This window comes from Solea senegalensis, unplaced genomic scaffold (assembly GCF_019176455.1).
Source record: "Solea senegalensis isolate Sse05_10M unplaced genomic scaffold, IFAPA_SoseM_1 scf7180000013597, whole genome shotgun sequence".
In the NCBI taxonomy this organism is placed as follows: domain Eukaryota; kingdom Metazoa; phylum Chordata; class Actinopteri; order Pleuronectiformes; family Soleidae; genus Solea; species Solea senegalensis.
This window is the reverse complement of record NW_025320850.1, coordinates 5,787-22,176: the sequence shown is the minus strand read 5'-3', so window position 1 is coordinate 22,176 and position 16,390 is coordinate 5,787. Positions and strand designations below refer to the sequence as shown.

Here is a 16,390-nt window from a genome sequence, read left to right as displayed (position 1 = left end):
CACACACACACACACACACACACAGGTCTGTGTGTGTGTTGCTCACAGGATCAGTTTCGTCTTCAGTGTCCTCTCTGATGTTATCCACATATGTTCAAACGTACGTGGTGTATCAGTATTGTTTGTCACAGAAAATTCATGTTTGTCACTGTAGACACATTAATAATATTATTTTCAAACACTGTGATAAGTTTCAGAGCTTAATATTGCAGCGTCTCCACCTGACAAGAGTTTGCGGAGCTCTCGGCAAATTCTCACGGCAGCTCGAGAGTTTGCGCTGCGATGCGCAAACTTCCACGCCAAGTACATTTTTATACATGCCGTCTGTGCGTGAAAGCAAGCGTACGCCGTCTTTTTGTGCGTACGCACGGTTTATACATGAGGCCCCAGGACTCTGCTTCAGTATTAACAGTAGTGTCATGTTTGTACATTTACACACCTTAAATATGGAGTCCAGGTCTGCTCCATGCTGCTGGACAGACTGACCACTGAGAACCTCTGTCCTCTGCTGATCATCTCTGAGGAGAAAAGATTCAGTGTCATTTACTAAACAATCATTTGTTTCTACCAGGTTTTCAATGTGCTGCACCTACGATTCTTCTTCAGCCAAGTTCACATGACATGAGTTTGACAGGTTGAAGACAAAAGTCCCTGAAGGACAGTCTCTAGTGTTTGTTATGTGTGAAGTCTCAAAGACACAATCAGAGAGGCTTGTCCATGAGTCCCTGACCAATCACGGACTCTGACTAGATTTACTGCTGGAAACGTATTCAGAGACGAGGACAGGCTGAAGATGTTTAGTGGAGACAGAAAAACAACATTGGTCCACCAAAGAGAAGAAGAGTGTTTTTCTGGATTCAACATGTTTTGGACTAGACAGGCTCCCCCTGGTGGAGGATCATGTAAGTGTGTGTTACTATGTGTGAAATTCTTACATCAGTTCACCATGTTTTTGTCCATCCTTGAAGCTAATAAGACGATCTATAGACCGGTATCTCTTCATGGACACACAGCTGGGTCCAGAATGTCTTGGGTCTGCATGGGTCTGGGTCTGAATTCTCAAATATTAGGTGTCTCTGGTGCTACATGGTGGATCATTTTAGTTGTTGACCTGTGAAAACCTCCACCCTCCATCATCTGACCTCTGTTCTTGTTTGAAGGTCACAGGTTGATCCATGGACCAGTCACTCTTCATGGACACACAGCTGGGTCCAGGTCCAGCAGAGTCTGGTCCCTGTTGATGGATCCTCCAACAAACACAGGACATGACATGTAAATACAACATCTGCTGTGATTGATCTCATTAATGATCTACAGTATCAGGAGACACAAGGAAAACAGGTTTGTGTCAGAAATGGTTGAGTGTGACCCAGATGGTGTCAAACACTACACTGATTAACACATTTAAGACTTCCACATCTTCAGTCAGATCACTTTACCCAAACTCAACCATGTGAGCCAGGACTGTTCCACAACTATTCAACATTCCTTATTTTTTCATGGGTCCAGATCTGAGATTAAATGGGGACGGGTCTGTTTGGGACTTGGGTCCAGAATGTCTTGGGTCTGCATGGGTGTGGGTCTGAATTCTCAAATATTAGGTGTCTCTGGTGCTACACGGTGGATCATTTTAGTTGTTGACCTGTGAAGACCTCCACCCTCCATCATCTGACCTCTGTTCTTGTTTGAAGGTCACAGGTTCATCCATGGACTGGTCACTCTTCATGGACACACAGCTGGGTCCAGGTCCAGGTCCGGCAGAGTCTGATCTCTGTTGATGGATCCTCCAACAAACACATGATGTGTAAATAAAACACTGAGCTGTGACATGGAGACGAGTCACATGATCCATGAGATCCTCATCTCACCTCTGACCCTCATGTTCCTCACACAGAGTGGTTTTAGAGGGCGGAGCTTCCTCTTCACTGTCCTTGATCTGATTCATAGCAGAGCGCCACCTGCTGGGAGAATAAAACTCGCTCATTACAAGTTCTGCTAACATGGGTGGACCACATTGACCTAATGTGGGCCGGTCAGCAAGAAGACTTTTTTTAACCACAGAATTGGCCGACATGACCCTCATTGGCTGACTGAACAATCGGCACAGCCCATTGGTTTATGCTAATAATGGACTGTCGGTCACTCAGTTACTGGTTCATTTCAAAGAGCCGTTAAAAAGATTTGACTCGTTCGTGAACGTCACAGCTCGACTTACAACTCACTCAAGACGCTGTTTGCATCACACTTTACAGCCCTTCACTGCAGGTGAGTCCACTGGTTTAACAGAAGAGCCCGCCCTCTGGTGGTCAGGTAAGAAGCTGCCCAATAGATAGATACATATGTATGTTAAACATCTGGACTTTGAAGAGATGTCGTTAATTGTGACCAGTGAGAATAAACGTTTAATTTAACTTTATTTTCTTAAATCTTATCAAAATATGACCTCGTCCTCTGGATCCTTTTGTTTCACCTACAATGGCTGTAATCTGTTTTCACCGGAAACATAAAATGATCAGTCACTATCTGATCTTTGAGTCCAGCAGAACTTCTCTTTCACCAAAAGCACAAATGTCCTCTAAACCAGTGATTTCCAAACATTTTAGTCGCTGAACAACAGAATCAGTGACGTGAGATTCATGAGCTTCACAGTAAAAACATCACGTCGACAAAAAGTCACAACTTTTTCATTTTCAGTGCATTTCTTTTTCAATCCGTGTTTCTGCTGCACGTCACATGTACTTTTATGTGTTATCGTCTATGTGTTTTTTTATATTGTTTCTATGTGAAATAAACTAAACAGCTGATGGAGACAGAGTGAGTCAGAGGAGGCGGAGTTAAGTCATAAGAACATGATGGATCTGTAACAGGGAAGTGATTGTTTTGCAGTTAGCAGCACTAGCCAAGTTAGCTGAGAGAGGATCCACTTTTCAGACAAAGGTCAAAATAAAAGAAAACGAGTTCATATCTTAGGAATTATTGAAGAGGAAATTCCACTTTTCACTGTAGCTGTCACTTTTACTCCATGATTGATTCTTTAGCTGTGACAAAGGAACACGACTCTCTCTACAAAAACAAACACAGTGAACTTGTAGAAAAGTCTTTTGTTACAACCAGGTGACGTTTGAGCTCCAAACAACATCTGGTCGTTAACAAGAGTTTGTGTTTATAGATGTTACATTTAAATATGTTTGATGTCAAACCATCACTCAGTGAATTAAGACCATACAGAAGTTCAGCTCGTGGGTTCTGAGCATCCACGTGATTCCAGTGTGTAATATCACATGTCAACCAGCAGATGTCAGCATTTATACTGTGTCAGCAGAGCTGCTTCAAAAGGGTTGGGCCTTCTTCACGTTCAGAGGAACCAGGACATGTTCACATCCCATAATAAGACAAGTTTGCAGTATTACACCAGACATTTAAGCCTCTCAGTGTCACTACAGGGTCAATTCATTCTGTGTAAAAACCTCAGTCACTGAACAAGAGTCAGTGACGTGAGATTCATGAGCTTCACAGTAAAAACATCACGTCCACTCAAAGTCACGTGTGATGAGATGAGTTTAGTTTTGTTACATTGTGAAAGCAGGAAATGATCGTCATGAAGCTGCTGAACGTCTGTGAAGTGATTCTGCTGCTGAACAGGAAACAAACCACAGACCAAAGTCTTCTCAAGTCTCATCTGAAGGAAATGTGATGAATGTGATCAAATAACTGCTCTGATCTCAACAGTGCCGGCCCTGAGTAATTTGGTGCCCTAGGCAAGATTTTAGCTGGCGCCCCCTTGCATCGCAGCAGTCAATTTCACAATCAATTTTCATACAATCCCACAGAAACTGCATGTGTCTTTTCAAGATTTTATTTCTTTGAGTAAAAAATATCTCACCAAATAAAAACTAAAGAAAGAAACAAGTGTTAAAATTAAAAAGGACAGCAGCACCTGATGCTGTGTCACTGGGGGTGGTACTGAAATATTTAAAAAGTGCATCTGAAGAGAGAAGAGAAGTATATGTGACGACTGCATGTTACATTTGAATAAAAAAACAGATGCTTGGTGTGCTATACATGAGACTAATATAGACTAATAATGAAAATGTGATGAGATTCATTCAACTTTATTGTCATTGCAATGCAATTCAGTCTAACCAGAGTGCAAAAACCAGTAAAGTGCAGTGAAATGAACATATATATATAAATATATATATATATATATAAATATATATATATATATAGTCTATGAATGATATGGGAAAGCTAAGGTATGAAATATGAACAGTAATACACTTTAACTGCACTTTAACACTGATGTAAACTTTAACAAACATAAACTGTGACACATAAAACCAAAGGCTTACTATTACAAAGGGGACGGACAACTAAAAGCATTTTAACTGACATACAAGCAGGAAAAACACCTGCAAAATAACACCTGAACAGGCCTAACGTTAAGTTTCCAAACGTCCCTGATGAATTTAAGGTGGAGTAACATTAACACACGTCGACTCAGCTATTTATTGATTATTAAACAATGTTGCTATCGTCCCAAGTAAGCTAGCAAGCTAACGCTCTCCTCCAACAACGGTAACTACGATGCATTAAACTAGTAATTTCATGAACTTCATCACATTGACATTACTGTACCTCTATCTTTTTCACGTTTTTCTTCCTCTTCTTTCCTTGGGCGCCGGGTGGCTTCAGTCTTTTGGACATAATTCCGATACAGTGTCATTAATCTTTTTCTTCGTCTCTGGGTCACGGTCTTGTCGGATTCAGGCAGCTGGACTCTTGACCCCGCCCCCCTCACACAGCGCAAAGGCTCATTGCACCCAGAAAAAAGGCTTCTGCATTATTTAATAGTCTTTGCTATGACTTTATGTTGCTGTGGGCTTATATAATGTTTCCAAATAATAGTAATAATGGCACTGGTAAAAAAAAAAAGTATTTATAATAATTTTCTTTTTTTTTTTCCTCCGTTTTCGGCGCCCCCTGCGGATGACGGCGCCCCTAGCATTTGCCTATACTGCCTATGCCCAGGGCCGGCTCTGCCTCTCAGTGCACATCTCTAACACAGTCCAGACAATTGAGCTGAATCAGATACTACATTTCCCTCCTCCGGGACTCCATAGAGTCCCGAAATGCGACACGGCCAATTTTCTGTCACAGTACGTTGACATGCTTGCCTGCTTGCTTCAACAAAGTCCACTTCATTCAGTTTTGTGTCTAATGTAAGAAACTTTATTCAAAAACTTACATTTTGGGATCAGCTAATTAAGTAATTTCCTAATTGGTGTCCTGGTAGCACATTATTTTAACTATTTTAGACTCGGTAAACTAATCACCTATCTTAATCGGATCAAATTCAGCTACACTTAGCCACATCCGTCGATCTCCTTCCAGCCACACTCCTTTAAAACAAATACTCTTCATGTGTGGGTGTAAGGGAACCCACGGATCAGCTGTTATCTCCCAATCAGAAAAACCACCTCTCCTAAAAGGTGGGAAAAGACTAGGAGACCTTTTCTAAGTGACATTGGAGAAACCTATCCTCAAGCCAATCAGGACAAGGAGTCTCCATTACAATTAACAAGTACCATTCACCTTCTAATTTTATGACCCTTTTTTTGGTCATGTAACACTTTCTCTATCAATATTATCAAAGAGTAATATTGGTGTACAACAAAAATGTTTCAAACATCTATAACAGTGTCAGAGATTATATCACAACAAACAAAATTCTATGCTATAAGATAAGATACATAGTGAAATAAAGGAGAAGATAAGAAATACAGGTTTCTATATGTAAACAATTCACAATCATATCATTCCATGTGTTATTTGAACATTTGGACTTCAGTAGTGTTGCCTCCTAATGCAATGTAATATAATATAATGTCCAGAATAGGTTGGATCATCCTGACGTGTTCAGGGCCCACAGTCCATGCTTTCTGTCCACACTTGAGCTGTTGCTCCCTTTTACTTGAAGATGTTTCTTGGAAAAACATCCAAACCAGTTTATTGGATTGAAAACAGCTCTCATCCTTGATTTTGTCGAACACTTCTATGCACTGGCTCAGTCGTAGTACAGGATTCTTCTCTCACTGGCTCATTCCACTTCTCTTTGGACCCCCTTCAGGTGCACAGGTTCACAGGCAGCATCAGTCACTCAGCTTCCTGTCTCCAGCAAGGCTCCCACCATCTTTTCTGAAAGTAAACAGACCTACGGTCAAGCCTACGGAGGGTCAACTAATGTGGGTTATTTGATGAAGCAATTGTGAGTCTTTTCAGCAGCAGTACTAGTAAAGGTCGACCTGTACATGTAGTGTTAGTACACGTTTCATTTAACTTAGTTGTCAACGTTGCATTAATTCTCTTAAACCAAACCTTGGCTTTGAATATGATATGATATGATACTTTCACGTGCTGTTTTAGTCTTAGTTACCGTAGGATATTTAATACATGTCAACACAAATACTGAAATATAGACAAACCATCCATCCATTTTCTACCGCTCCATCCTCCATATGAGGATTGCAGAGATGCTGTGCTAATCTCAGACATACCTTAAGTAACAGTCAGTCCATCGCAGGGTCACATATAGACAAACAACCACTCACTCTCATACTCACACCTATGGTCAATTTAGAACGTCCAATTTACCTAATCCCCAACTCAGATTACATTTAGTTTAATAATATTTAATTCAAATCCAATAGTCAATTCAAATCATTTTTTCAAATTCTAAAAACATCTTTCATCAACCGTTTCTGCTCCAAGGTCGTCCGATGGTACGACTTTAATCTAATGACCAACATGGTTCAACACTATCACTATGTATTGCTTTATTGTTTCTAACGCCTACATGGTTCATAATTAAATATCCAAACCGTCCATCTGGGAATGAGATTCTCAGTGTAGTATTAAACTACTCTGCATACAAATTTATGTGATCGTTCCAAAACTGTTCCAAAATGTATTTCCATCATTTCCCCCTCGCACAGATTTGAACTGTGCCAATCCTAAACTAGATGAATCAACGATAAGTCACATGTTGGAACTTGATTCCAACATGCTAATTTATCACTCCACCATCATACTTCACACACTGTTGTGCAGGGGAACAACATACATGTTGCAATAGGAGTTAACGCTTCAATCATTGCTCTTTTGAGATCAAATAACCTTTAATCATTGATTTATAGTCGTCATTGCGAACTCACTACTTTCCTGAACCAATATTAATAAACGATTGTATCATAGTTTAATAATAAAAAATAAATAAAAATCATGAAACACCAACATACATCTCCAGTAGAGAACAGTTTATAATCGTTTACTTGATGAACACATTTCTTCCCAAATTGATGAATGGAACTTTGGGCAGAAGCCAAATTTGGCCTTTTTGGTGGTGACTTTTCAAAAGTTCCGCCCTTATAGAAATATTATGCTCACAAATGTACTAACACCTTCACCTTGACCAGGCTGAGCTCCACAACCACGTTGCACTCAACCAGGGTCAGCTCGTGAACTTGTGCAGTGTTCCACAATGTGTCCACTTTCATCACATCCACAGCACACATCTGGTGCGGCAGCGTCCTTTAAGTCATCATTCACTGCTGTGAGGGACATTGTCCACGTCACTGTTCATCACTGGAACTTGTGTCTTCGATCTTGCTTTTATTTTCAATTCCCAAAGCTGTAACTGTGCCAGCTTTCTCGTCACGGTCTCATTTTGTATCTCCAAAATATGTTCACTTTTCAGTGGCTCTGGATCTATTGTAGTGGGAGATTCACATCATTCTCTCCACATCATCTTTTGAGAAGCCTTGAACTTGGTCTCATCTCATCTGGAGTGCAGTATAGGTTCTCCACTGCTGACGTCCCAAGACCTTGAGTCCCCAAGTGTCAAGATTGTCTTCCACTGTTTTCTCTTCATATGCTCTCATCCACTCACTAGGCCCTTCATGAATGTCTGGCAGTCAGGACATCAGCCTCCCAAGGTCAAGTGTATGGTACATAACGACCCTGAGTACCTTTAATTCAAATAGTATACTGACCAGGAGGAAGTCTATCTGGGGGGTGTATGTTGGGCCTGTATATTAGATCATAACCTGTCTTATTGACAACTTGAGAAACTTATTATTATAAATTCCAATTTCTTTTCTTTTGTTGTTTTCTGTTTTCTGCTTTTTGCCTTTTCTTTTGTTGATCTCTAATTCAGATGTCCTCACTCCACACATTTGGCCATGCATTCTAATCCTGTATCTCCCATTTCACTGATATCTTTTCAATGCCCTTCATGAGGTCAGGATGTTTACTCCCCACACCAATATCTGATATCATATACATTGTTAATCTCTCCAATATTGTTTAAATCTCCACATTGTTCCTTTAAACTTCTAAATGACATCCCTGATCTCATTCAAACTAGGCACTAGTTGAAAAGTGTTTCAATGCTACAGCAAAATACGATTCATTATGAGAAACAGCCTAAAGATCTAAACTCATCTACCAAGACATTTGCATATATCTGAAGTCTTTTAAATATGTTGAATTTAAATGTCTTTAACCAAATCTCTCTTGTGTGTTTGCAGCTTACGTACAGTGGCTTTAATCATCCTGTTTTCTCCTGCTCAAAGTTTTGAGTCTGTGCTGAGGAAAGGAAGAGAGAGGGCGGAGACTGAGGTCTCACAGAGGAACTGGGAGGTGACTGTACAGAATTATAGGGTAACATAGATAGCCCCGCCTTCTTGAAACTGAGTTCTCCACTTTTCTTTTTTCTTTTGTTTTAAGACAGCGAGGAGAACACTGCTCCAGGCTATGCCCAAAATCACAGAAATTGTAACTTCACAGTCACGTTCTAGTTGCTATTTGCACCATTTCTAATCACTATAACTCCAGTCACTAAGAAGTGATACACTGTTAATGTATCCGTATAATATGTACATAAATATGTATCTTAACTTTACCAATAAAAGTAATACATGTCAACACCATCATAAACACCATTTCCAGATGAATTCATTTGATTTAGTAACTGAGCACATTCAGATTGCTAGGTTCAGTTGTAACACAGACAAGTTTGACTGCCAACACACTTTGGACAACTTTCAGCACAAACGCTGATACTGTTCAAAACACTCTTCACATTACACACAGACAGTACAATCTCTTATTTTACACAGTTTTCTTTTTCTCCTTTTCCTTCCCAGTCTGTCAGGTCTGTTAGTAGAGTCAGGGATTGGATCACAGTAGTCAGTCCACTACAGTATATTAAATGTATGCATGTATGTTTTCAGGAGATACTTCATGTGGGCAGTGATTGTGTTTACTTAAGGCTTGAGAAGAGACAGAGCGTCCCCAGTTTTCTTCTCTGCCGTGGGATCCCTGAAGAGAACACAGCGTCCTGTGTCTCTCCTCATGACTTCTGATATCTCCTGAGCCTAATTGTAGATAATGTGTCCAAATGTCGTCAAATACCCTTAAGACGTGTCAACGAAGATCATTCTGGATTACGCAGATTATTTCAGACGTACATTTTTCCAACAATTTGAATCAAACCTTCAACTTATTCTTTCAATTTTGGCTCATTTCCACAAAAGCTTGCTTTTGTATGTGAAACTCTCCTTCAACAGCTGTTCTCATTCACCTCAAGGAATCAGCTATCAGAAGCAGTTTGTGTACTATTTCTTAATCCTATTATATTATTAGTTATAGCCTAACGCGCGTGCTATAATCCATTCAGCTACAATAAAAACTTCAACAATGTTTTATCATTTCATACAGGTCTCTCTGACACTCAAGACTCAAAAGCACATCATTTCCACCCCAAATAACAACAAGTAACACCCCGTTTTTCTCATGCAGTTTTATGCAAAATGCCACACCCTTTGAGACTAGACTACCACAAAAACTATACCTAAATGAAATAAGCTATCTCCTTTGTCTATTTTATTCAACTTTCTTTCATTATTATTACTATTATCATCATTATTAATCTGGATTCTAAATGTGTCCCTGTTTTTTCTTTCTTTCTTTGTTCCTGCTTTCTACTGTATTCCAAGACAAATTTTGTTTAACTATGCATGTGATTTAACAAACAACTCCCTAATAAATTCCAGTCATCACTCATCAGTTAACAAACACCATCTCTCCCTCTGTAGCCCTTCTCGCTTCACAGCCTGCAATGACCACATGTCACAAAACACAAGCTCTGCAGACTGAGCTTATGTCAACACACACATAAAACAACACAGAACAACACAAGACAACACTTAGTCCACACTTAGTGAACGTTTACTCAGTCCCAATTTTAAATGATGTCGACTTTAATAGAAATCTTAATTTTAAGACTCTTTTTAAAACGATTCCTCTTCTTCTCTTCCTCTGCCCTCAGTCGTCTAGGATCGATCCATTTACATACCGGTTTTTTTTCCTACCGAATCTTGTTGCCTGACCTGGTGGATTAACTAACATTTACTCATCTTTGTCTCTACTGAATTTGTCTGCGGGTTGGATCCGATAACTAAGACTATCCCGACTGAATTTTCTTACCTAACCAGCCCTTCAACGATTACCTAGCCATTACATCAAGTTAATTTTCACGCTGCCATTTGATTCACACATGCAGGTACTTTTCATCCTCTAAACATGGCTGTTTAGCCTTCACGTTACTCACTCTACTACGTACCATGTGGTGCACGCTATTTATCATCCTTTTTATCTGCAGTTTCACTTCCTTGGTTAAATAAACCCATGCATGGGATTTCACTTCTTTCCTTTAGAGATTTTCCTTTTCTTCTTCTCTTTAACTTAAGTTTTACAACTTCTATGCTCAATTTTCACTTAGTAGAAGAATACCATGTCTTACAGTTTCTTTTGAAATCTGGCACCGCATATTCAACTTACTGTGTTGTTACTCATTAGCTGAATTTTCACACTTTCTGCCCAAAGTACTTGACTTACAGGGACTTTATTCCCTTGCAGTATACAAATAGTCTAGTCTGCACAACTCATTATTCTAACTTTTTTCTCTTTACCTTCTCTTCTTTGGTTCAATAAACCCATGCATGGGATTTTACTTTCATCCTCTAAAATATACACCTGTGCACAGGTTTTTTCCTTTTCCTTACCGCTTAGATTGTCCCTACTGAATTTACGCTCAATTTTCACAAAGGAGATGAATATCATGACTCACAGTTTCTTTTGGAAATCTGGCACCGCACATTCAACTTCTTCAACTTGTTACTCATTCGATAACTTTAGCCAAACTACTAGCCTAATTTTCTTTCTCTCTAATTCCTTATTCTTTACATCTCTTAAATTCTTCATTCTCTTAACATGCCATGTTTAATTCTTCATTCTCTTAACACTCCTTAGAGGGGACCTTCCTCCCCCCTTTTTTATTTATACCTAAATAAATTTAGATGAGGCCTCTGCACCACCAAAAACCTCCCTCACAATCTACAGACATTATTCCTGAACAGAGGGGAGGGACACAATCTAAGAGGGAACATGAGGTTCAGGCAGAGAAGGATAAGAACTACATTAAAATCCTTTACTGTATCGGTCACGGGGGTCAGACAGTGGAATAATCTGGATGAGGAGATGAAAAAATCAGCAAAACTGAGTGTATTTAAAAAGAAGTATGTAGAGATGACTATTAATCGATACAGAATGACACAGAAGGAAAGTATGACAAAGGTCAGGGACAGAAATCTGTAGACACTGTGGGAAACGGCAGGGGAAGCAAAGTTAACCAAAAAAAAATGTTATGTGATGAGTGATCTAAATGTCATGACCGAAATAAATAAATAAATAAATAAATAAAACATCAACACACCGCAGCCTGTCCCCACACAAATGACTCTTTACAGCGTGCCCACAGGACCGCTGCAAAACAACAGCCAAATCAACAAACCCTCACTGGCTCCCAATGTGAGAAAAACACTCACCCTTTTTAAGCGCCGGCTGGGAGCAAGAGTGGGTCCATGTGAAGAGGCCGCTGGAACCGCTGACCCAGAGCAAAAATACCTTCCCAAAATGTCGTTTTTAATCAGGCTTCCTTCTTCTTACGAACGATAGGTGATGAGTTGATGGTGTAGAAAGAACCCCTCTGACACAAGACTCGTACGGAACAAAAGGGATTTGATTTGGTTAAGTCCAGCATCAGACCGAGCTCTGCAGCAGCTCGGGAGAATGTGTTCTTGCCGAATCTCCGAACAATTCTGCCTGCTTAGGAGCAGGTTCATACTTTTAAGGGTTTCTCTAACATCCTTATCTTAAAGCCCACATTTGGGGTTCGGTTCCCCCTTTTCCTGGGAAACAAGTTGTGTCAGCTCATTCTATACATTCTCACGATCGTACATCTTAGAGTGCTCAGGTTTGGACATCGGTGCCATTGGGTCAACACAGGAAGCATCTGCGCTTCTTTTACAATATTGTTTTCAGGTCTGGCATACAGACTTCTGTTGTACCCAGATTGTAGGTGATGCAAAGTCAACTCTCTCATGAGGAAGGTCCTGTTTACCTCTCAGTGCACATCTCTAACACAGTCCAGACAATTGAGCTGAATCAGATACTACAAAAACAGCCACTGGAAATGACAAATTAAAATCTTAATAAAAATAAATATATATATAGCCTACGTATAAAAATAAACAATAAATAAATAATAAAATAAAATAAAATAAAATGATGCTTGCATTTGTGTAGGTATTAGTTGCAATAAAAAGAATAAAAGAACATATTAACCACATAGGCTATAACAGAGCGCCCATCTTCAGGCTACACCTTTTTTCTAAAGGTTTCTTATAGCACATATAATATTATGAACTGTACCACATGTGGCTATTTTCTTGAAGGCATTTAACATGTGGCACTGTGCAAAAAAAGAATGGCATCAACTGTGCCGGGGTTTAGTCTGTTTCGCCTGGACTCGAGCACCCGGCCGGCTGAGCTGAACATCCGCTCGCTCGATGCACTTGTTGCTGGGATGCAGAGAATCATCCTTGTCACCTTGGCAAGCAGAGGGAGGGCCTTTGACTGCGACTCCCACAAACTTAGAAGATCGTCCCCATCCCACAAGAACTGGCTGTCAATGTAGCACTGAACCTTGTCTTTCTCGCCATCTTCTTCACCGTAATCCTCCCACTCGCTGAACTCATCTCTTTTTCTTCTCAACTAAAAAATAAAATTGAATAACATAGTTTTACCCTCTCCGGGAACCATCACCTTACCGTGGTGGAGAGGTTTGAGTGCCCCTGTGATTCTGAGAGCTGTGTTGTCTGGAGCCTAGTGCTCCTGGTAGGGTCTCCCAAGGCAAATTGGTCTCAGGGGAGGGGCCTGACGAAGAATGGTTCAAAGACCTCATGAAAAAACAACAGAGGAAGAGAGTAACCCTGCCCGGAGGAAGCCTGGGGCCCTCCGTCTGGGCCTGGCTCCAGGCGGGAGCCCCAGGCTTCCTCCGTGAGCGAACGCCAGGTGGCCGGGTCTACCACAGGGCCCGGCCGGGCACAGCCCGAACAAGTCCCGTGGCCTCTTCATCGTCCTCCTGTGGACCCACCACCTGCAGGGAGATCGACTGGGGTCGGGTGCGCTGCCACATGGGTGGCAGTGAAGGTCGGGGATCTCGACGTACTGGACCTGGGCGGCAGAAGCTGGTTCTGGGGACATGGAACGTCACCTCACTGTGGGGGAAAGAGCCGGAGCTTGTGCGGGAGATGGAGCGCTACCAATTAGATCTGGTGGGGCTTACCTCCACGCACAGCCTTGGCTCTGGAACCACACTCCTGGATAGGGGTTGGAAGTTGTTCTTCTCTGGAGTTGCCCAGGGTGTAAGGCGCCGGGCGGGTGTGGGGATACTCACAAGCCCCCGGCTGAGCGCCGCTGTATTGGAGTTTACCCCGGTGGACGAGAGGGTCGCCTCCCTGCGCCTTAGGGTTGCGGGGGGGAAAGCCCTGACCAGCTCGGAGTACCCGGCCTTCTTGGAGGCCCTAGATGGAGTCCTGCATGGGGCTCTGTCGGGGGACTCCATAGTTCTGCTGGGAGATTTCAATGCGCACGTGGGCGACGATGGGGAAACCTGGAGAGGCGTGATTGGGAAGAACGGCCTACCTGATCTAAATCAGAGTGGTCGTTTGTTATTGGATTTCTGTGCAAGTCATGGACTATCCATAACAAACACCATGTTCGAGCATAAGGACGCTTATAAGTGTACTTGGTACCAGAGTGTCCTTGGCCGAAGGTCGATGATCGATTTTGTGATCGTGTCATCTGATCTAAGGCCGCATGTTCTGGACACTCGGGTGAAGAGAGGGGCAGAGCTGTCAACTGATCACCATCTGGTGGTGAGTTGGGTCAGAGGATGGGGGAGGACTCGGGATAGACCTGGTAAAGCCAAATGTGTAGTGCGGATGAACTGGGAACGTCTGGAGGATGCCCCTGTCCGAGAGGCCTTCAACTCTCACCTCCGGCGGAGCTTTTCCTGTATCCCTGTGGAGGCTGGGGACATTGAACCTGAGTAGGCAGTGTTCAAAGACTCTATTGTGAAAGCTGTAGTGGAGAGCTGTGGCTCCAGGGCTTTGGGTGCCTCAAGGGGCGGTAACCCTCGAACATCGTGGTGGACACCGGTGGTCAGGGAAGCTGTCCGACTGAAGAAGGAGTGTTTCCGGGATATGTTATCCCGGAGGACTCCTGAGACAGTTGCAAGGTACCGACAGGCCCGAAGAGCGGCAGCCTCTGCTGTGGCAGACGCAAAGCAGCGGGTATGGGAGAAGTTCGGAGAGGACATGGAGAGGGACTATTGGTCGGCACCAAGGCATTTCTGGAAAACCATTCGGGGCCTCAGGAGGGGAAAGCGGGGGACCATCCAAGCTGTGTACAGTAAGGATGGGACAGTGTTGACCTCGACTGAGGAGGTAACCGGACGGTGGAAGGAACACTTTGAGGAACTCCTGAATCCGACATCTGCACCCTCTGTGATGGAGGCAGAGAGGGAGGCTGATGGGGGATCATCGTCAATCTCCCTGAGGGAGGTCACTGAGGTGGTTAAACAACTCCGCAGTGGCAAGGCCCCAGGGGTTGATGAGATCCGCCCAGAAATGCTGAAGGCTCTGGGTGTGGAGGGGCTGTCTTGGATGACACGTCTCTTCAACATTGCGTGGAGGTCGGGGTCAGTGCCGAAGGAGTGGCAAACTGGGGTGGTGGCCCCCCTTTTCAAAAAGGGGGACCTGAGAGTGTGTGCCAATTACCGGGGCATCACACTTCTCAGCCTCCCTGGTAAGTTTTACTCCAAGGTTCTGGAAAGGAGGGTTAGACCGGTAGTCGAACCTCGGATTCAAGAGGAACAATGCGGATTCCGTCCTGGTCGTGGAACAACGGACCAGCTCTTTACTCTTGCAGGGATCCTGGAGGGGGCCTGGGAGTACGCCCAACCGGTCTACATGTGTTTTGTGGACCTGGAGAAGGCATATGATCGGGTTCCCAGGGAGATACTGTGGGAGGTGCTGCGGGAGTATGGGGTGAGGGGGGCACTACTTAGGGCCATACAATCCCTATACGCCCAAAGTATGAGCTGTGTCAGGGTTCTCGGCACTAAATCAGGCCTGTTTCCTGTGGGTGTTGGCCTTCGCCAGGGCTGCGCTTTATCATCAATCCTGTTTGTGATTTTCATGGACAGGATATCGAGGCGTAGTCGTGGTGGAGAGGGGTTGTGGTTTGGCGGGCTTCAGATCACGTCGCTGCTTTTTGCAGATGATGTGGTCCTCATGGCTTCGTCGGCCTGCGACCTTCAGCGCTCACTGGATCGGTTCGTGGCCGCGTGTGAAGCGGTCGGGATGAGGATCAGCACCTCTAAGTCCCAGGCCATGGCTCTAAGCAGGAAACTGGTGGATTGCCTTCTCCGGGTAGGGAATGACTCCTTGCCCCAGGTGAAGGAGTTCAAGTATCTCGGGGTCTTGTTCACGAGTGAGGGGACGAGGGAGCCGGAGATGGGCCGGAGAATCGGAGCGGCTGGTGCGGTACTGCATTCGCTTTACCGCACGGTTGTGACGAAAAGGGAGCTGAGCCGGAAGGCAAAGCTCTCGATCTACCGGTCAGTCTTCGTTCCTATCCTCACCTATGGTCATGAAGGTTGGGTCATGACCGAAAGAACAAGATCGCGGGTACAAGCGGCCGAAATGGGATTCCTCAGGAGGGTGGCTGGCTTTTCCCTTAGAGATAGGGTGAGAAGCTCGGTCATCCGGGGGGAGCTCGGAGTAGAACCGCTGCTCCTTCACGTTGAAAGGAGCCAGTTGAGGTGGTTCGGGCATCTGGTGAGGATGCCTCCTGGGCGCCTCCCGAGGGAGGTATATCAGGCACGTCCAGCTGGGAAGAGACCTCGGGGTAGACCTAGGAC

At 43.3% G+C, this 16,390-nt stretch overlaps 1 protein-coding gene across 8 annotated transcripts; it reads right to left on the bottom strand.

Annotated features, from left to right (window-relative positions):
- Nucleotides 1-46: 46 nt before the first annotated feature.
- Nucleotides 47-3,721, bottom strand: LOC122760429. 8 transcript variants are annotated; one of them, XM_044015532.1, is made up of 5 exons: nucleotides 3,574-3,721; nucleotides 1,869-1,961; nucleotides 1,674-1,787; nucleotides 1,143-1,250; nucleotides 47-518 (listed from the first exon to the last, which is right to left on the bottom strand). In XM_044015532.1, exons 2-5 carry the CDS (start codon nucleotides 1,943-1,945, stop codon nucleotides 194-196), a joined length of 624 nt encoding a protein of 207 aa, XP_043871467.1. In that variant the 5' UTR covers nucleotides 1,946-1,961; nucleotides 3,574-3,721; the 3' UTR covers nucleotides 47-193. The 8 variants fall into 8 exon arrangements, with proteins under 8 accessions (XP_043871467.1, XP_043871462.1, XP_043871463.1 ...); XM_044015527.1 differs by having other exon boundaries at nucleotides 1,869-1,958; XM_044015528.1 differs by having other exon boundaries at nucleotides 1,674-1,784; nucleotides 1,869-1,958.
- Nucleotides 3,722-16,390: the final 12,669 nt, after the last annotated feature.